This window comes from Gorilla gorilla, chromosome 10 (genome assembly GCF_029281585.2).
Source record: "Gorilla gorilla gorilla isolate KB3781 chromosome 10, NHGRI_mGorGor1-v2.1_pri, whole genome shotgun sequence".
In the NCBI taxonomy this organism is placed as follows: domain Eukaryota; kingdom Metazoa; phylum Chordata; class Mammalia; order Primates; family Hominidae; genus Gorilla; species Gorilla gorilla.
The window spans coordinates 48,783,183-48,804,955 of record NC_073234.2 but is presented as its reverse complement, the minus strand read 5'-3'; the positions used below and the strand labels follow the sequence as shown (position 1 = coordinate 48,804,955).

The following is a 21,773-nucleotide window of genomic DNA, read 5'->3' as shown; positions in this document are numbered from 1 at the left end:
TTGCCTCCTGAAAATTAACACAGACATATAGGCTGCATGGGCAATACACAGTGATGTACTTGTGTGTGTGTGTTTGTGCTTCATGCATTCATGAATGTACATGGTGCGTGCTCATGTGAGTGAACTGAGGTGCATGTGCATACTTTGAATACTCAGAGACCAAGCCATGAGATTGTGCTGTTTATTGAGGATGCAACAGAGGAAGGCCGTTAAGAATAAAGGAAAAGTGAACAGTGCCTGCTTTTCTCTGCTTCTGGGTGCAGGTGACTGGAGAAAAAGGCCCTGAATTGCACTTGGTCCCACTCAGATTTGAGACTGAGCTAGATGTGGGGGTGGGGACTGGGCCACTCTTTGTTGTTTGTCCTTCAGTCCTCCTTTTCTTGAACACAGAGCCAGCTCCTAGCATAGGCAGGAACTATGCTAGGCCCCAGTGTGTGAGGGGCCTTGGGCAGAGACCCAGGGAGCCCAGCAGAGTAGTTAGCGACTGAGCTAGAGGCCGGGCAGAGGAGGAAAGCTGGCAGCCGGGACCTGGGCTGGTGGTGTAGCTGGGGGACCACAGACAAGGAGTGAATAGGGTGTGTACAGGGAGGAATTTCACCAAGCTTGGTCATCCAGGCCTTCCCAGGATCAGGAAGACACAAGCTGGGAGAAGTGGGTGGCCAAGGCCAGTGCCAGGTGTACGGGAGCAGGACCAGCAGGGTGGAGATGGAGCTGAGAGTGGGCTGTGGGAAATACAGTGTGGGATCCAGAGCTGTGTCATGGAATGAGGCGGGGCCCGGGGCAGTCTTCTCTACCGACTGGTTTTCTTGGAGGGTGCACTCAGGCTGGAACCCTTCCCCAGGGTGTCTTTGTAATCGTTGGCACTGCCCCGGCTCCTGCCCTCCCCGCCTCTCACGCTGCACACTCCAGAGATGCAGTTGCTGCTGTTGGCCACGTAGCCACCGCTGACCGTGCTGGGCCGGAAGCCATAGCCACTGCCGCCACTGGTGCTGCTGATGATGGCTGCAGGGGGAGCCGAAGCCAACACCCACTCAGGCAGAGAGCTGGGGAGGCCTCCTTTTCCCCAGGGCATTCAGGGCTCTTCTTGGAGAAGCTGAGTGGGGAGGTGCACACCCGCTCCCTCCCCCTGGGGAGAATGTACCAAAGACAGCTTCCCTAATGCTCTGTCCTTGGCTTGTTTGGCTTATATCCAATCTGGCTGAGTCTTGCCCCATTAATGCTCAGAGGCCCTACTCCTTGGTCCAGGTACCAATACCCCTACCTGTCCTCCTGGACACCCACCCATTGCCCTTTCTATTAGCCTTTTTGCCAAACTTCCCAGCCTCTAACCTCTTCCTCCTGCTAGCTGTCCCACAGCAGGCATCTTTCCCAAGCTCTAGTTTAACTCTTTTAGCCCTGCTAAGCAATGCAGTGATCTGATACTGCCAGCTTGACCTCTAAGATCCCTCATTCTCTCATTCCCTCAGCCCTCCCTACTTCCCAAGCCCAAGTCTGGTTGCAGTTTGCAAACCTGACTCCCTAAGCCTCACACAGACCCATGCATCATTTTTCTGCAACATGACCCTTGCTTTCCCATGACAATAGCTTTCCATTGCTGCCATCCCCTAGGAACAGAAAGTCAGAGGGATAAGAATAAAGGAGGCCTGGCCTGGGAGTCAGGAAAGCCGATTCTGGCCATGGCTCTGCCATCTGGCTTTGTGATCTCAGGCAAAGCTTTTCCCTCTCTGGTTCTTAGATCCCTCATCTACACACAGAGGGTGTCACTAAGGTCCTTTCCAGGCTGCAGATTTTACAATTTTAGGTCAAAGTATACAAATACTTACAGATGCTGACAGGGGAGGGAAATTCTCCTGACATCCTATTTAGGAGAAAAATAAAATGAGAGGAGAAGAGAAGTCATCCAGCTCAGTCTCCTTAAAGCTACTGCCACCATCAGCCTTATGTGGGTTTTTGGACCCAACAGGCACCTGTGGAAATTCCAAAGCTTCTTTGATGCAAGCAGAGCCTGAGAAGTTTTGGAGACTACCCCCCGAATCTTTGGGGTAACCAGACAACAACCCTAGTCAAACAATAGTTTACAAGAGGTGCACACGTAGGGGCAGTGTATCTACCTCCCACGTGTCAGGTCCACACACCAGCCTGCCATCCCTGTAGAGCCCTGGGGAAGCTGGGGTGGCTGCCCCGGCACACCCCCAACAAGCCCATGTTGCACATGGACAGATCAGGAAGAGGGAGCAAGAATGCCTAATAGAGTAATGGGGTTTTGCAGGGAGCAGGGCGGTGGTTGTTTCTAGTATGCCCAGGAAGAATGAGCAAATCTGCATAGCTTACTACATAGCATAGTGCCTGCCATGAAGCAAGCTCTCACAGTCTACTGAGTGGATACTCATGTCCACTCATGGTAGTATTGTTAATTACTGTCATTATTTCTATCCTCATCACCCCAACACTTCCTAAGAACTCATCTCTTCTGGATTGAGATGTGTTAGGCTTTCTCCTTTGGGTCTTCCCAAACCCCTGGGGCCCTCCTGTCTGGGCACGCCCCGCCCACCTGCACTCCTCGCTCTCCAGTAGCTTGCGGTAGGTGGCGATCTCCATGTCCAGGGCCAGCTTCAGGCTCATGAGCTCCTGGTACTCGCGCAGCATCCGCGCCAGCTCCTCCTTGGCCTGGTGCAGGGCGCCCTCCAGCTCGTCCAGCTTGGCCCGGGCATCCTTCAGGGCATTGTCTCCCCGCTGCTCAGCATCAGCGATGGCCGTCTCCAGGTTGGAAGCCTAAGGAAGGAATTGGTGAAGTCGAAAAATTTGGAGGAGCCACTGCAACCATCCACATCCAAATCCCTCTGGGTCCTTAGAGTGGGGCAGAGTGGCCCGCCTCCACCCTACACACACCATCACACTTCCTTGCAGCAGAGCCCCTTCTGGGGCTGGCACCTCCCTCCTTAGCTCTAGCCCCATTCCCTGTGTTGGATGTGTGGGTGATGGAAATCATGCAGCCATGTCCTCCTGAGCGCCACTTTAGTTCAGCATAAAGACATTTATTCAGCCATATTATGCCAAGGGCACGAAATGAATGACAGCAATGCTCTTGAGTTGTTTAGGTCTGGGAGGAGAGATGGTTGAATATGCTGTGGCAGACGCAAGGGCAGCAGCTGCCCAGGAGCATGGCACCACAGTCGAGGGGGACAGGGAAGGACACACCCCGGGAGCAACCATTATTTGCCAAGCACTTAGTGTATGCCAGCACCAGGCTCAATACTGTACATACCATTGACATAACTTAACGCATTTAGTCCTTGCAACACCCTGTGAAGTGAGCAGAAGTAACCTGTCCAAGGTCACAAAGCAACTAAGTGTTAAAGCCCACAAAAGAATAGAAGGAGCACTGGACTAGGAGTCAGGAGACCTTGGTTCAGATCACAGCTCTGCCACTTACCAGCTGTGTAACCCCCTTATCCTCTCTGAGCCTCAGTTTCCTCATCTGTAACAACAGCGAGGGCAACTGTTGCCTCTCGGGGTCTTGGTGAGGATGAAGTGCGATAGAAGAATAGGTGCCGCTGCCATTGCTACCATATATGTACATCTTGTGTCTCACCTACAAGCCGAGGCTGCATCCTATATTCCTGGGAGTAGTCCCTAGTCAATCCTTAACAATGCACCTTAATGGGTGCTCCCTGAGCCCATTTCTCCATCTCAGTCATTAACTCCACAGATGTTTATCAAGCTGCAACTATGTGCCAGGCACTGTGCTAGATGCTGGGGAAACAGGGTACAAAGCAGCCAGCTCCCTGCCCCCTTTCAGTCTAGTGGCAGTGTCAGTAATAACAGGAAGTGTGACAAATACAGGGAAGCACAGGTGCCAGGAGGGTACATCGCTGGGGGAAGGTCTTAGCCCAGTGCCGAGGAGGCTTTCTAAGGAGGGGCTTCGAGGCCGAGGTCCTTGGAGTGAGTCAGAGATGAGTAGCCCCCAGGGACGTCCTGCTCCAGGTGTTTGAGGCAGCGACCTCACTGGCCTCCTCTCTTCTCCCAGGCAGCGATCTGGAAGGCCCATGTTCTCAGCAGCTCATCTCCCCTCTACTCATGCTCCCCTGCACTTGACCACAGGCCAAGGCCAAGGTGCTCTCACCTGCTTCTTCACGTTCTCGATCTCTGAGCGGATTCTCTGGATGAGCCGAGTGAGCTCCGAGATTTCATTCTTGGTGTTTTTGAGGTCGTCCCCATGCCTGCCAGCTGCCAGCTGAAGCTCCTGGAACTGGGGACCCCAAAGCACAGAGTCATGAGTGTGTCGTGGGAGTGCATGTATCTTGGGATCAGAACACAACAGACACTTACTGGGACACTGCTTCTATTCTGGGCACGATCTGTCTCCATCTGCTGCCTGCTGGCATCACCCTCCCTGGCCCCACCTCAGCCCAGCTCACCTTGGTCTGGTACAGGGCCTCAGCCTCTGCCTTGCTCTTCAAGGCAATCTCCTCATACTGGGTGCGGACTTCGTCAATGATGCTGTCCAGGTCTAGGTTCCGGTTGTTGTCCATGGACAGGATGACAGACATGTCACTGATGTGGGACTGGATCTGAGTGATCTCCTGCAGGGGACACAGAGATGGTCTCTCGGCTCAACTGCTGTCGGAGGCCAACCACCAACCCCACACAAGATGAGCAAGTTCTGGTGATGCCATCTTGGAGGCTGGAACCCAAGGCTGCTGCCATCCAGGGCTGTTTGCTTTGCGGCAAAGCAAGTTCCCTGCTGGGCCCAGACAGATTCCCACTGCTGTGGAGCAAGGGCCTGGCCCATTCCCTTCCCACTCAGAGTGTGCAGACCTAGGAGCCTCACAAGGTTGATGCGGGAGATGGTTGGCTAACTGAGGGGTCTCACTGAGGGCTGGGGCCTCCATGTCTCCTGCAGCCCCTAGAATAGAGTTTAACCCACCAGCCTCCCCTAGATGAACCAAGTGGGCAGACAGACTTACGGCTTCAAAGAGACACCTGAAGAACTTGATCTCCTGGTCCATGGATTCCACCTTGGCCTGCAGTTCCACCTTATTGGCGTAAGCAGCATCCACATCCTGAAAGATGCCCCCACCATCCCCTGTCACTGCCGGTACAGCCAAGAAGGCAGCAGCCATCCCTGCCTGGGTTCCCTGAGTGAGGAAGGAGTCACTCTCTTCTCTTCACTTTGCCTTGGGAAAGGAGACAAAGGAGCAAAGGCCCAGCCCTACCCCACCCCACCCTGGGAATCTGTTCCCTCAGCATGAATGAAGTGCCTGTGGCGTCTGAGCCGGGTCCCGGGGCTGCAGGGGAGCCCCTCAGTGTTGTCCTCTGTATTCTTCTCCGTGTTCAAACCACAGCTGCATTGGACATGCAGTCAGGTGTCCTCTCACTGGCACCCTCCCTGCCTTTTCATTCTTTTTTCTGGATAGTCTTTCATCAAGTTTTCTCTGCCTTCACCTTGCTCTTCCTGAATCAGTTCACCTTGAGGGGGGTTAACAGAGCACCTTGGCAGGCTCCGTTCCTCCAGGTCCCAGGCCAGCCCCCGGGACTCAGGGCCTGCCTTCCCCTCACCTTCTTGAGCAGTACAAACTCGTTCTCTGCCGCTGTCCGCTTGTTGATTTCCTCCTCATACCTGTGGGAATGTGAGGGCTCATTGGTTAATATTTCACTGAAAGCCCTTGCTTGCACAGGGCAGCGTTTGAGCAAGGAGCAGCATGTCCATCAGAAGATACAGGTGCTGGGGACCACAGAATACTGGGCGGGGGTAAGTGGGGGAAGGCTTTCTGGAGGAGGGAACATGCTAACCAGTTTGGAAGAATGAGACTGTTAAAGATCCAGCTTGGCAAATGAGGAAGGAGCACATGGAGCGAATGCCCTGTGGGACTCTCAGAGGAACCAGGATGTGAACTGCCCTCCCCAAATTTGAGTACAGCTTTACAAATGACAAAGTGCTCCAATCTGCGTTTCCTCAGTTACCCTTGAGAGCAGTCTTGGAGCCAGATGCAGTTAACCCTCCTCTTACATGGGAGGAGAACGTGAGTGGTTTCCCCAAACATTCCCTAAACCCAGAGCCAGAGATAACCCTCTGCCCACTGCCCAGCTCACTGGGCATTTGTCCTAAGAGTCAGGCCAGAGGCTGGAGGAGCAGAGAGCAAGTTCCAGAGTTTTGTTGGGGTGATGCTGCTTGGTATGACCAAGAACAATGCCCCCCACTGACCTCCAAAGCATTTAAGCTGGGGTGACTGCCAGGGGTCCCTCAGAGGGACAAGGGCAGTTGTCCAGTTACAGGGGGTCTCCTCCTGCTCACCTCTTCTTGTAGTCCTCCACTACGTCCCGCACATTCCTCAGCTCCGAGTCCAGCCTCACCCTGTCCCCAGACAGCGTCTCCAGCTGCTTCCGCAGGTTGCTGATGTAGCCCTCGAGGATGGGCTCCAGGTTGTTCTTGCAGTTGTTCAGGTCCAGCTGCTGCAGCAGCTCCCACTTGGTCTCCAGCACCTGGTTCTGCTGCTCCAGGAACCGCACCTGGAACCCAAATCCCAGAAACTGCTGAACCCCTGCAGTAATAGTCACACGTGTCTCTCACAGGGCATTGTGTAAAGCTTCTATCTGCATTTTCTCCTCAATAGAGCTGAAAGAGGTGGGCAAATCATTACCCTCTGCTGTGGAGAGAAAACTGAGACACAGAGCAACTTCGGCTGTTTCCAAGGCCCAACAGTTTAAGAAGCGGTGGAGCCCGGAACTGAATCTAGACACATGTCCCTGTAACCCGTGCATGCAATCACCCAGTGCCCTCCATGGTTGCACCAACTCAGGGCTTGGCTGTGATTGAAAATACCAGCAGAGAAGCCAGGATGGGTCCACCATTTTGGACAGGTTGACCATCCTGAAGAAAAGTCTGCTCTTCATTTCAGGGCATGTCAGAGCTCAGTAAGGCTTGGGCCAAGGGCTTCTAGGTATTTTAAATGCCTGGAGCAGGCACCAGCTTCATCTTTGCTTATAGCCCCTCCTCTCCCTCCTTGGTCCTGGTCCCCAGAACCATCTTCTCTGCAACAAGCATGGCACATGGAACATGATGGACAGATGGAGCTCCTGATTCCATTGTAGCCCCTCACTGAGCCAGGAAACTGGCCAGAAGGAGATGTCCATACACACCTCTTGTTTGGTTTTTGGGGATGGGGAGCACAGTTTTTAAAATGTGACTTCCCTTAATCTACATGAGCACAGCTACTGCTTGAATAAGGTTGTCTTCCCCCACATCAGAAACACAAGACATGGGAAAACTATCTAAGATTCAGTGTCAAGATAGAATTATTCCCCGAAAATTTGTCTATAGCCCGTCTTCCAGCATTTGGTCTGGTTTAACCAATCCTGAATTTTTCATGTGATCTACGAGGCTGAGCATTAACCACAGAGTAAATCCTGCATCTGAGACACCACAATACACACCTGCACTACTGAACACATCTGGATGCCGAAAGGATTTACCCATCTTCTCTGGCTGCCTGAGGTTAAGGGACTGATCTCTGGAGACTGAAATTATTTGGGAATTGTCCAAGCCTTTCAGCCTCCTTCCCCTCCCTCTGGGCAGACCATCTTTATAAACAGGATGTGACCGTCCTCATGTTCATCTTTCTTCCCATGTCTCCAGACTTTATCCTTCTGTAGGTTTTGACCAGCTGAGCCAAGAATCAATCAGTCCACTCCCATCACCCAGACCCCATCTCAGAACACTTTGATCTTGCAGATATGAAAAGGCTTAGAAGAATAAGAAGCCACAGAGCCAGTCCTAGCCCCCGAGGCTGAGCCGAGGGCAGCAGGGACTCCTCCAGGCAGGAAGTCTGAGCTGCAGGAGCTGGCTAAGCTGTGATGGCCACATGACCGTCTCACCCATAGACTTTGTCCTGGGTTGACCCGTCCTTGGTGCCTGACTGCCACAGAGCCAACAGAGCCCTCCAGTCTCCTCCTCTGGGTCTGGAGGCAAAAGGCTGAGGGTCCAGCCTCACCCTTCCCTTTCCCCAAATGACCCTGGGAATGCCATTTACCTCCATGCCTTCAGTGACTCATACAATAGGGATAATCATTTCTTCTCTGCCAGAAGTCAGGGGCCTATCTGGACTGTGTCATCTCTTCAGGTCTCTAGACACCTTTGATTCCTCCCCTGAGCTTCCCTCCCCCACCTTCCAGAGATAAGAAATGAGAGTCACAATCACAATCATTTTTGGAGCATTTAGTGTGCGTCAGGCTTGTGACAAGATCTTCACCTGCATTTTCTTTTATAAGCCTGACAACAACCCCAGGACAGAAGTTATTATCTCCATTTTAGAGATGAGGAGATGGCGACACAGACAGGCAACTCATCTTGCCAGAGCCACTCAGCTGTGGCCAGCAGTGAGCACAAGAGCACCGTGGAGTCCCCTTCCCCAGCGCCCTCTTCTGCCTCTCAAGAAAGTCTTCAACTGACCGGAGCAAATGCCCAATCAGAGGGCCTGAAGTGGCCCCTTCCTGCTGCTCCTGATCCGCTGGGCAAGTGACTAGTGGGCAGGGCAGCATACCAGGGGAGGAGGACAGCTTCCTTGCTTACTCTGGGCGAGACTGGCTCTCACAGGCCTTTTCTGCACACGGCCTGCAGGCCTAGCAATGGCACCAAGCTAGCCCTCAAGAGGAAGGACCACATCTCTTGCTGGGAGCCCTGAGAAGCCTCTGCCAGTAGAAATTGACCTGCCTCTGTTTTCTCTCTGGAAAGACAACACAGAGAACCTTACACAGGTCACCCTGTTGATGGGATGTACCTACCTTGCCCACAGCAAAGTCTTCCTCACATCTAACCTCAATCTCTCCTGCTGTAACAAAGTCTTATGTTCCAAGAAGAGAAGAGGAAGGCTGTTCACAAGTTCCCCAGGTCCTAGAAGACCCACCTTGTCGATGAAGGAGGCGAACTTGTTGTTCAGAGCCTTGATCTGCTCTCGCTCCTGGGCACGCACTTTCTGGATCTCGGGGTCCAGCTCAACGTTGAGGGGGGCCAGGAGGCTCTCATTGACGGTAACCTGGTGGATGCCTCCAGGTGGGCATACAGTTGGGCACACGGGCCCCAGGGCCACACTGCCAAACATGCTTCCAGCAAAGCCACTGGCCCGGCCCCGGCCAAATCCATAGCCTCCACTCTTCCCGCTGCCACTGGCCACATTGAGGCTCCGGACACCCCCCAGGCTGTAGAGGCTCCGGCTGCCAAAGCCCCCACTGAGCCCTTTGCTCCCTGCCCGGAAGGAGGATGAGCTGCCCCCTGAGAGCACAGCTGAGCAGCCACTGAAGCCCCCCTTGGCGGCAGCTCCCGACTTGCAGGTGAATTGGCGGCTCATGTTGCTGGTGGAGACAAAGCTCAGATGCAGGAGGGAGGAAGACAAAATCCCAAAATGTTCTGCTGGTTGTAGTGAGGACTGGCAGGTGCCTTTATATGTGCTTGGCACTGGGGTTTGTGGATGGGCAGTCAAGAGCTTAATTCGTGGGTTTGGCTTGCCTGGGAGCAAGAAGTCATTTTCTCTATGCTGAGCTAGAGATCAAGCCCTCTCCACCTCCGAAACAACATGAAACCTTCAAATTGCTGGGCTTGCAAGCTTTGCTCATGTAATTTGGGTCTTATCTAATTAACCTGCTGTTATAGGGTAATTTGCCCCAGGTCCCAGCCTCTCCAGGGGGATGTCACTGGCACTGCACCATCCCTATCCTGATTAATCTTCTCTGGGTTGTTGGCTTCCTCCTGGGGATGCAGCAGGTGAAGACAGGATGGACTTTCCTGGATAGTTCAGGACACTGGGTAGAGTACTGGGGCCTCCAACTTCTGTTCTCCTCCTTCCTGGAAAGGGACTGATCAGGCATTACCTCTTCCCAGGCCTCCTGGAAACATAACCCATAGAGGGCAGCTGCTCTCACTCATGGGGTATTAGGAGGTGGAGTGACCCTCTCGCTAGCATGGGACAGGAGCAGCCCAGGCCAGAGCCAACCATGGGCACTATCCTCACTTCACCCCCCTCAAACACCCATAATAAAGCAGGCTAGAGGCTTCAAATACTGGGGAAAATGAGGACGAGAAAAGGAGGATGGAGTTGGGGCAGGTGGCTGAGAAATTCGGGGACTTGACTGGAAGGAGGTACAGAGAAGACAAAGACAGAGGCTGGCCCATGGCCTGGAGGGTTATGGAGATTCCTGGGTGGTCCACTTCATCATTTCTGTCTCTCCTCCAATGTGTATCTGCTAATAAGACTAGGAACAACTTGAGGACAGTAATCATCTGTTTAGAGTTCAAATAAAGAAGCTGTTATCAACATGAAACTTAACTCCTATTGCCTCTGTCCAGGCCCAAGTGGGCCAAGAACAAGGCTGGCTAAACCCTCCCCAGGAGTGCAAGCCTCCAGGCAGGCTCAGACCAGAAAGACCCAATGGGGGCGACCCAGTAAGCACGATGTCATTCTACTCCAAACAGTCCTTTGATGCCAGCCTCAGAGACTCTGGCTGCGGCCCCTGCTTCCTAGCCACTGGCTCCTGTGTTGGGCCCCAGCTACTCCCATGATCGCCATTGCCACTGTGGCCTTATTCAACCCAAGGCAGCTCTGTCCCTGAAGATCCCCTTGCCCAGAGATCCCTACTGGAGCCCCATGGGTGAACAGCAGCTCTTTGCTGGGTGGGGCACAGGAGGGAAGAAAATCTGGAGACAGGCTGGTTTGGGGCTCTCTCTCATATTGTTTAGGGGAAGAGCCTGGACTCCAGTCCCTCCCACTCCTCTGCATTCCTTCCTCTACTCTTGCCCCTGCCATTTTGTCTTCTTTGCTCTTACTGAAACCACCCGAATTTTCCTATCCCTGCCTTCTCTCTTTCTCACCTTCTCTCTCCATCCCTCCTCATCCCTCCCATCCATCTTCCCTCCATCCTTCCCTCTCAGCCTTTCGCCATTTCTTGTTCTGTCACTTCCCCATCCTGCTCTCCTCCAGGAGGTCTTCCTGCACCCATACAGGCCAGGTCTGAGCTCTCCTCACCTCCCTCCGCTCTGAACACATCCTTAGCATGTGCTGGAGGGGCTGCAACTCTGTGACAGCTCCCATGGGGATCCTCTGAAGCCATGTCATATGTCATCTTAGTTTTTCTTTGTAAAGCTAGCAGAGTCTTCTCCAGATTAGAGACCACCTACTGCACTCTGAGATGGAACAGGGACACCCTCCTAGGGGCCTTCAGGTCCCCTCAAGCATGGAAATAAAGGACAATCTTGAGTTCCTTCAAGGGAAATTCTGGGCACCTTGCTAGCCTGGAGAAATAAATAAGCAACTTGATAAGCAAGAAGGTAACAGTAGCCCAAAACAACAGCCACAAAAGCTAGAATCATGGGATGTTTGGTTCCGCCATAGAAACTAAAGATAGCACCTTAACATATGTCCCGAAGTTGTTTGTCAGAAACCCAAACCCCACCAAAAGGGATGCCTGGGCACATAGACCTCAGATAAAGGGACAGTGGGCACTGAACTCTGACCACCACTCTTTGTTCTAAATTTCTTCCCGAGGGGCCTGGAGAATGTCACACCCACAAGCCAGAGCTAACATTCTTTTCTGCTGACCCCAAATTTTTAAACAAAGTTTCTCTTCCTTAACCAATTGCAAATCATAAAATCTTTGAATCTATTTATGACCTGTAAGCTCCCACTTAAAAACATCCTGACCAAACACCACATGCTCTCACTCATAAGTGGGAGTTGAACATTGAGAACACATGGACACAGAGAGGGAAACAACACACACCAGGGCCTGTTGGGGGGTGAGGGGTGAGGGGAGGGAACTTAGAGGATGGGTCAATAGGTGCAGCAAACCACCATGGCACATGTGTACCTATGAAGCAAACCTGCACGTTCTGTACAGGTATCCTAGTTTTTTTTAGAAGAAATAAAGAAAAAAAAGAAAGACATCCTGCCCTTTTAGGCCAAAGCCAATGTGTAGCCTTCATGTATTGAGTTTCGCCTGTAACTTCTGCTCTGCTGAAATTTACCCCGCCTTTAAAGCTTCTAATCTTCACGCCTTTAAAGCTTCTAATCTTCACGCCATCAGGGAGGCTGGGACTTCAGCATTAGCTGCCTGGTCCCTCTTGCTTGGTGCCCTGCAAATAAACGCCTTCCTTTCCACTGCTGCAAACCTCGGTGTAGATATCTGGTCTTCCTGGGCCGGGCAAGTGGACTCCAGTTTGATTCTAGAACTCCTGCCTCCCTCCCACCCTTCCTTTCTTCCTTTGGTGGACTTCTACTGAGTGTCTGCTGTATGCTGGCACCATGCTCAGTGCTGGGGGCACAGGAGTTGGTGGTGTACACTGAAGATTTGAAGGTTTTCTAGAGCTCTTGCGTGTGGTCCTCCATCTCTGGCTCTGAAGGCTGCATTTCTTGACATGCATGGCAGAGCCCTAGCCCAGCCTTTAGTGTCCCTGCTGCTGCTGCAGCCACCCCAACCCATCCCACAACCTCCTTCCTCGATGCCCCAGCCAAGGACATCTCACCCACTGGCCCCATCTTCGACTACCTCCAAAATTTTGCCAAGCTATTCTTATTTAGTCTGGAACCCCTTATCTCCCGATCTCCTCTGACCCCAATCCCACTGCTCTTCTGAACTCCTGCTTAAAACCCTGGATTTTGCAGTCTCCCCTCCCCAGCGTCCCGACTCCTCTGTCCCTTGACACCCATGTGCAGGTTGCTGTTTCCTAGGGCCTGGGTCCTGGGTCCTGGGTCCTGGGGAGGGTCCCATGCCCCAGTCAATTCCTCCTTCTGTGCCTTCCCTGAGAGCCCAGGACCAGCCTCTGAACATCCCCTCCCAGGTACGGGAGAATCAGTGAATAGCCCCTTGTTGGAGAAGCAACAAAACAGAACAGAGTCAGGGCATCTTTAGGGGGCTTCTAGGCCTGTTGTCCACCTGGAGTGGCACCAGGTTGGAGCCCAGGCTGCTGCAGGGATCTGAATTCCATGCCACCACTCAGCAGCACAGTTTGCTCGGTGTCTCTAAGCCTCAACTTCCCCAGCTGTAAATGGGAAATAAACTCCTGGTGAGATAGTTGTGATGATAACATGTTAATCCATAGAAAGTGCCTGCTTTATAAAATACATAATAAATGTTATCAACAACTAAAAGCAGAGAGCTCAGTAGAATTGGGGAATTGGCCTGTCCTCCCCTCTCTCCTTTCTCTCCTCTGGACCATCACATTCCCACGCAGTGTCATCTGATGTTGTAGGAAAGGGAGGGAGTGGGGTTCCCTCAGGCCCCAGGCTCAAAGAATCTGCCAACTCAGACCCTCCTTGCTATTGGAAAATTTGCCATTAAAAATAAAAATTGTAGGCCGGGTGTGGTGGCTCATGCCTGTAATCTCAGCACTTTGGGAGGCCAAGGCAGGAGGATCACTTGAGATCAGGAGTTCAAGACCAGCCTGGCCAACATGGCGAAACCCCATCTCTACTAAAAATACAAAAAAAGAAATAGCCGGGTATGGTGGCTGGTGTCTGTAGTCCCAACTACTCAGGAGACCGAGGCAGGAGAGTGGCATTAACCCAGGAGGTGGAGCTTGCAGTGAGCCGAGATTGCACCGCTGCACTCCAGCCTGGACGACAGAGCAAGACCCCATCTCAAAAATAAATAAATAAATAAATAAAAATAACAGCCACCATCTAATAAGTGCTAGCCAAGTACAAAACTCAGTAGGAGGCAATTTACAAACATTATCTCAGATCTTTTGGTGTTGATCTTTTATCAAATATTTATTGGGTACCTACCAAGTGCTGAGGGGGGCCATAAAAAGTTTCCTGCCCTCAAATGATTTAGTCTCTGGGTCCCTCCAAATGCAAGCACCCCTGGGAGAAGAAGCTCATCAAGCTATTAACAAGTGGTTAACACCTTAGCATGAATTAGTTAGTCAGACACTGGCCATTAGGCATGAGACACCCAGTGTTGTTGATGAGGCCAGTGATAGAGGAAGAAGGAGAGTTGGGGACCTCCCACAGGAAGGGAGGGCCTAGGTGGGGCTCCTGAGGTGCCTGTGTTTTTCGGGAGGGAAAAAAGGAGAGACTGAAGGAAACCAGGACAGGGCCACAGCTCACTAGGGGGACTAAACCCCCAATCCCCCCAGTCCCGCTTTAACTGAGATCTGGGAAGATTTAGGGGTGGGAGGAGCCAGCACCCCTGCTTGGGGAGCCCTCTTGCCTGGTGGGGAGGCAGGATCTGAGCTGCCCGTCTGGCTCTGTTTTTCTTTCATGCCCTCCATGGGAGGGGTCCAGCTTTCCACATGAGAATTGAATTCTGAGCAGTGTTTGGGCAGGCGTGGACATCTCTGGGCCAGTTATACCCATCTGTGAAACAGTCAGGGGAATGCGTCATATCAGAGGATCAAATCCCTAAGATACCAGGAACATCTGGCTTGGACATTCAAGAAAAAAATTAAATGGCATGTTACATTACATTTGTGTGGCTCTTGGTTTTATAGTCACATGTTTTATTTGGCTTACATGTATAATTTGTAATTGTCTTTGTATTGTTGTTTCTGTGTCTGTGATCATGACCAGTTTGACACATTTGTGTGTGAACCCATGGCTCTAATTTGTATCTTGCTCTTTCCTCTCAGCGCTCTTGGGTCTGATAAGTCTGGAGAGAGAAGACCTCCAAGAGCAGGGCAAGAAAACTGAGTACAATATAAGAGGGTAGTTGCTGGGTGAGAGGAAAGGGGAATGCATAGATGTGGGGACACTAAACCTACAAGGGCTGCCTGGAGGATGGAGTTTGGATCCCAGTCTCTTAAGGAAAGAAGGCTTGGATGGACAGGCATGGAGGAATGAGGAAAACTGCCCTGGGTGGCAGGAGGCAGGTCATTTGTGAGGAAAAGACCCACCAGGCTGGAGCAATCATGAATAAAGGACGACTTTGGGTGGGGGACTCTAGATGCCAGGCTGTGCACATGATGGGGCGGGCAAGTGATGGGGAGCCATTGAGGGCTACTGAGCCAGGGAGGGCCTGAGCAATCCATGTTTGAGGCAGCAGAATCCAGGTGCTATGTGAGCAGAGTTGGTGGGGGTGGAGAGAGGCTGGAGGCACTGAGAGAGGGGCAGGTGGTTCTCTGAGCAAATAATTGTCTCCAGAATTAGAGAGAATGAGCTGAGCTATTTGGATGACATCAGCCCAGGTCCTGCCAGCCCTCCTCAGCAGATGAACCCAGGAAATGAGCATGTCATCTATGGATCCCCCAGAAGCCCCCCTCCTGGCACTCCCTCATCTTTCAGTGGTTTCAGATAGGCAGGGTTTTCAGCCCCAGCCAGCCGGATGGAGCACAGTGCAGGGTGCCTGGCCACAAACCACCATTCATCAGGGGGCAGGACAGCTGGTCAGCATTTTTGCAGCTGCCAAGGCTGAGGGTGTGCCCACCCCAGAGGAGCTGGGATATAAAGGATAGGAGGGCTGTCCTTCCAGGCACGGCTCCCCTCCCATTTTGCCATATTTCTGACAGAGAGGGTCATCTGGGGCTGCCCCTCTCCTCATTTCCTCCTCACTCAGCTCCGTGGCTGGGAGCACCTCCTTTGAGCCATGCTCCAGCCCCACGCCAAGCCTCTGGCGAAGTGCATGGACTTGAGACTCTGAGGACCCAGGTCCCAGTCTTGCCTTGGCCACTCATGAGCCATGTGACTGTGGGCAGGTCTCCTACCTTCCTAAGCCTCTGTTTTCACATCTCTAAAAAAGGGGGTGCCAACACCTGCTCCACCTACTCCCCAAGGTGGTTGGGAGGCACCTTGTAAATAAGAATAATGGTGATGATGATAATAATAGCAGTGGTTAACACATATACAATGTGAGTGCTGTGAGGCATCCTTCTAAGCGCTTCACATATATTAATTCATTTAATTCTCACAACAGCCCTATGAGGTAGGTGCCATTATTGTCCCCACTTTACAGATGAAGATGCTGAGACACAGGAAGTTAGGCAGCTTACTCAAGAGAGTACTCAACCAGGATCTTTTTTTTTTTTTGAGATGGAGTCTCACTCTGTCACCCAGGCTGGAGTGCAGTGGCACAATCTCAGTTCACTGCAACCTCTGCCTCCAAGGTTCAAGCAATTCTCCTGCCTCAGCCTCCCGAGTAGCTGGGATTACAGGTGTGGGCCACCATACCGGGCTAATTTTTGTACTTTTAGAAGAGACAGGGTTTCACCATGTTGGCCAGGCTGGTCTCAAACTCCTGACCTCAAGTGATCCACCCGCCTTGGCCTCCCAAAGTGCTGGGATTACAAGTGTGAACCACCAAGCTCAGTACTCAACCAGGATTTGAGCCAGGGTTCAAATACAGGCATGCTGGCTATCGTCTGTGCCCTTAGCCTCCACACCATCCTGGCTTTCTTGAGTACAAATGTCTAGTGCCCCTGCGTGTCCTATTCCCAGGTGAGCATGCCCACCTCTAACCCTCACCAGCTCTGGTCTCTGCTCTCTCCTGTCCCTCCAACACTCGAACCACAGTGTGAAAAGCTGAGCTCATCACTTTCTGTCCCTAATATACCCTCCCACCCCATCAGTGCCCACACCCTCACTCACCTGGGTGCTCCCCACTCTCAAGAAGTCACCTGCCGTCTCTTAAGGCAGTTGCTCTGCATCTATCGCCATGGCATGGCCCAGGCTGCCCCTCATCCTCTCCCCTCTGGAATTCTGGCAGCAGCCTCTTGGGTGGTCCTCCCACCAGCCCACCCTATAAGCCTCTGGTTTCCAGGATTGACATTTCACACACTCCTGTCTTCCTGTCACAACCCTCCAGCCAGCCACATCTGACTCCTCAGTCCCCTTTTCAGCCTTCTTTGCTCTTTTGGAGAAAATAGATGTGATTTCAGGACCTGGGTGAGGATGGTGTTGGGGATGCTTGTGAGGCCCTGACATGTTTCTTGCGGGCAGCTTCCTTTTTCCTGATGTCATGCTCTGGGCTATTCTCCCAGCCTCCTGCCTACCAGGCAGGACATAGCTACTCCAAGAAGCCTCCCCTAAGCCCTCCCGAATTCCCCTGGTTTCCACCCCTTCCCTGTCAGGGTCAGGCTGCAGCTTTCTCCTGCTGCTCAGGTTCTGGGCACATCCCTCCACCCCAAAATGACCAAAGGCTCCAGGGCTTAATGCAGGAACTGTGAGCACTGCATGTCTTACCAGCTGACAGACATGTTCCAAGGCATATCAGAAGATGTGTGTGCACATCTGTATGTGAATTGCTGGGAGCAGAACAGGTGTCCAGCCATTATGAACATGGCTATCCTGGTTGTCCATGGCTGACATCTCTGATTGGTTAGTGCCTGCTGGTACCAGCTGTTAAATGTTTTGCATCTTCCATAGACATCAGCTTTGTGAGCCTGCAGCCTCATGTCTATGCATGTGTACATGGGTTTCTGATGACATTGCACCTGATAATTGCTCCCATCTTCTATTAGCTGTTGCTTTCAGACCCCTGAGTCTCCATTATTCTCCATTAGTGGTTTCTAACAGGGAGCTGATTGTCCCTTTTTCATATATTTTCAATATATTCTTTTTCAATAATAGCCATGACGGGAGGGAGCAATGCAGTGACTCCCAGCTGGTGACCAAGTGAGGGAATCAAATTCATTCATTCATTCATTCAACAGCTCTGAGACCATGAAAGCAGGAGAAGTCATGACAGTTTAGACCTGAAAGAACATCCCTTCCCCAGGGCAGGAGGATGGCCAAGGTGACCTTTCAAGGTCACAGAGGATGCATTTCAATGAGACTTTCTCTACCAATGAACACAGATTACTCAGTTAAAGCCTCCTGCTACACTGAGTTTGGAACCTAGAGAGAATGGTTAGAAAAATCAGAAAATGGGAAGGTCAGAGGCAGAGGGAGAGGCATAGGAAGAAGCTGCAGGAAAGGGTGGATGAGGTCCCAGGACACAGTGCACAGACACTGATTGCCATGTTCTTTTGCATTCAGTGATCCCATTTGACACTTACTAAGCAGCCTCTCTGTGCCAAGCATTTACCACATGCAGGGATAGAGGAAGACACCAGCCTGCTTTTGAGGACTTCTCGGTCCAGCAGATAGGTCTGCCATTGCAGAGCCTTGTAGGTTTCATTAAATCCCAGGTGGAGAGAAGATTCCAGTAGCAATTGGGTTTTGTGCTCACTTCAACTAATGAACCAAGATACAGTGAGTTTGGGAACTTAAGCAAGATTTTGGGTGTCCACTTAAAATCTTAATCCAGGTCACTGTACAGAGGCTATGACCCTGACAGAGAAAAAGAAGTATTGCAGTTTTTTGGCCTCAGATGCTTCAACTCAACAGGCATCAGCACGAGCTATGAGAGCTACTCGAGGGCACTGAGTTGCTCTTCATAACCAAAGTCTGAGACTCAGGTGGTTAGTTAAGCAAGCACTTAATTAGCCGAGAGAGAGCCAGTGGTTGCCCTCAGCTGGGTGTGGCGGCCAAGTGTCAGAGACATGGTCAGCTCTTGGCCATCAGAAGTCCAGCTCCCCCAGGGCTTGCCTTAGCCAGTCAAAATGAGGGTAAGTAGTGCCTGTCCCCCTGCTGGTCATGGACAACTCTGTCTTTATGCCAGGTTGCTATTTGCCACGTGGTAGGGAAGGCGGAGAGCAAAGTCCAGGGATACAGTTTCTCTGACCTTTTCCCTGCTGCACTCCCAAATTTTATTTTATTTTTTATTGGGGTGAGATTCACATAACATAAAATTAACTACTTAAAGTGAACAATTCAGTGGCATTTAGTATGTTCACAATGTTGTGCAACCATAACCTCAATCTAGTTCTAAAACATTGTCATTACCCCGAAAGAAAGCCCTGTGCCTACTAGCAGTCACCCCCATTTCCCCTTCCCCAACTCCTGCAACCACCAATTTGCTTTCCATCTGTATGAATTTACCTATTCTAGACATTTCATATAAATGAAATTACATAATGTGTGGCTTTTTTTGTTTGGCTTCTTTTTCTTAGCATAATGTTTTTGAGATTCATCCACATTGTAGCACATATCACTGAGCCATTCCTTTTTATGGCTGAATGATATTCCACTGAAAGTATATACCACAGTTTTTTTTGTTTTTTTTTTGTTTTTCATTCATTGATGGACATTTGAGCTGTTTCCACCTTTGGCTATGGTGAATAGTGCTGCTGTGAATATGCATGTACATGTGTTTGTTTGAGCAACCTGGTTTTAATTTTTTTTTTTTTAATGAGACAGGGTCTTGTTCTGCCACCCAGGCTGAAGTGCAGTGGCACAATCACTGCTCACTGCAGCCTTGAACTCCCGGGCCCAAGTGATCCTCCCAGCTCAGCCTTCCAAGTAGCTGGCACCACAGGCATGCATCACCATACCTAGCTTTTTTTTTTCTTTAAGAGACAGGATCTCCCTATCTCCCTTGCCCTGGGTTGCCCAAGGGCAACCTCCCTTGCCCAGGTTGGTCTCAAACTCCTGGGTTCAAGCCGCCCCCCAGCCTCTGCCTCCAAAAGTGCTGGGATTACAGGGATGAGCCAGTGAGCTCAGCCATGTTTTCAATTATTTTGGCTTTCTATCTAGGAGTGGAATTGCTGGGTCATATGGCAAATCTGTTTAACTCTGAGGAATTGCCAAACTTTTCCACAATGGCTGAACCAGTTTACATTTCCAACAGTAATGTATGAATGTTCAAATTGCTCCATAATCTCACCGCATTCATTATTTTGTGTTATTTTTATTATAAATCATCCTAGTGAGTATAAACTGGTGCCTAGCTATGGTTTTGGTTTACATTTCCCTGATGACTAATTATGTTGAGCATCTTTTCCTGTGCTTCTTGGCCATTGTGTATCTTCTAAAGAAAGTTTATTAAAATTACTTGCTCATTTTTTAACTGAGTTGTTTGTTTTTTTTATTGTTGAGTTGCAAGAGTACTTTATATATTCTGGATACTAGACCCTTATCAGCTCTATGATTTTCCAATATTTTCTTTCATTTGGCAGGTTGTCTTTTCACTTTCTTGATAATGTCCCTTACTGTAAAGAAGTTTTTTAACTTTGAGGAAGTCCAATTTATCTAGTTTCTCTTGTGTTGCTTATGCTTTTGATGTCATATCTAAGAATTCATTGCCAAATCAAGGTCACAAAGATTTCCCTCTACATTTTTTCTAAGAGTTTTATGGTTTTAGCTCTTATATTTAGGTTGTTGACTCATTTTGATTAATTTTTGTATATGATGCAAAATAGATTCAACCTCATTCTTTGGCATGTGGATACCTCACTGTCTCAGCACCATTTGTTGAAGAAGCTATTCTTTCCCCTATTGAATGGTCTTGGTACCCATGTCAAAATGGCCATAACTGTAAATAATTGAAATTAACAATCGCCTCTGGTCCTGCCTTCATGATTTCTCCTCTTGGGCTTCAGGGGACTCTAACTGAGTCCAAAAGCAAGAGCACAGTCACTCCTGTGCACCTCTCAGCATCTTCATAATCCCAGATGGCAGAGAATCTCTCCATTTCTCAGGTGGATAAGCTGCAGCCAGAGAGGCTGCTCCTTCTGCCCACCTCAGCACTCTAGTAGAGGACACACTGTATCACATCTTCTTAGCCCTTCGTCCCTGCATCCAGAGCCACGTTTGTGTGCAGCCATCACAGCCCAACAGCACCAGCTCAGCTGTGCCCAGTTGTCAGGGGCATGCTGCACAGCAGCCTTGAAAGAAGTGATTTCACGGAGACTCATGTATTAATACTTCTCCAAATGCTATTTCAGGTTGTGGGTCTCATTCCCTCTCTCACCTCAGGCCCTCTTACTGGGTCCCTCACTGGGAATGTGGTCTTTTGGGAAAGACAGAGCATCAATGCTAGGAAGGGCCTTAAGGGTATCTGGTGCAAAGGCTCTTAACTGGTGGTTCATGACCCAGGGAATCCATGGATGGGCTGTGGGGATCTGTGAACCTCTGGACATGCAGTAGACCCTGTCCACATTTCAGGGGAAAGATCCATGGCTTTCATCAGCTCTCAAAATGTTCATGACTTACAAGGTTAAGAACCACTGTGTGGAACAGGTGACTGGTTAGTGGTAGAGCTAGAATGGAGCCTCCCACTCCCAGGGCACTAGTTCAGTATCCACAGTGGCAGCAGTGGTGACATCAGAGGGAGACATTTGGGCAGAAAGCCCAACACACTCTTGGGCTCTTGTGTTTCCCATGGTTTACTGCACCCTGGCACACACAGAAGAGGACCTCCTTAATACATGAAAGCCACAGGGAGGTGAATGGAGGCCACTACTTAGGCCAGAGTCCCCATTCTCCCAAGGCCTGTCCCCATTATCTTGAGGCCTGTAGAGGTGAACATCTTTGGGCACACCCGTGACACAAGACAAATTTGAAAGCTGCTTAGACAGCTAGACTCTGCCGGCCACAGCTGAGAGACTTGGAATCCACCCAGCCCCACTGCAGATTAAGCATCTCTAATCCAAAAGTCTGAAATCCAAAGTGCTCCAAAACTTTTGGAGCATTTTATTTAAAATTTGTATAAAATTATCTTTAGTCTATGCAGAAGGTATATATGAAACATAAATGAAGTTCATGTTTTGATTTGGGTTCCATCCCCAAAGTATCTCATTATGCACATGCAAATATTTCAAAATCCAAAGTCAGGAATGTTTCTGGTCCCAAGAATTTTGGATAAGGTATACCCAATCTGTATTGACTTTGGAAAATCTGAGATCTCCCACCCCCTACTAAATAAGCACATGAAAGCCTGTGTCCAAACTACTATGTTGCTGTGATTTAAAT

At 50.5% G+C, this 21,773-nt stretch overlaps 1 protein-coding gene across 1 annotated transcript; it reads right to left on the bottom strand.

The window, feature by feature from the left end:
• Positions 1-167: 167 nt before the first annotated feature.
• On the bottom strand, positions 168-9,421 carry LOC101124417 (keratin, type II cytoskeletal 71). Its single transcript, XM_004053171.4, has 9 exons — positions 8,904-9,421; positions 6,296-6,510; positions 5,560-5,620; positions 4,968-5,063; positions 4,419-4,583; positions 4,124-4,249; positions 2,552-2,772; positions 1,824-1,858; positions 168-1,002 (listed from the first exon to the last, which is right to left on the bottom strand). Exons 1-9 carry the CDS (start codon positions 9,342-9,344, stop codon positions 791-793), a joined length of 1,572 nt encoding a protein of 523 aa, XP_004053219.1. The 5' UTR covers positions 9,345-9,421; the 3' UTR covers positions 168-790.
• Between the last annotated feature and the right edge of the window lie 12,352 nt (positions 9,422-21,773).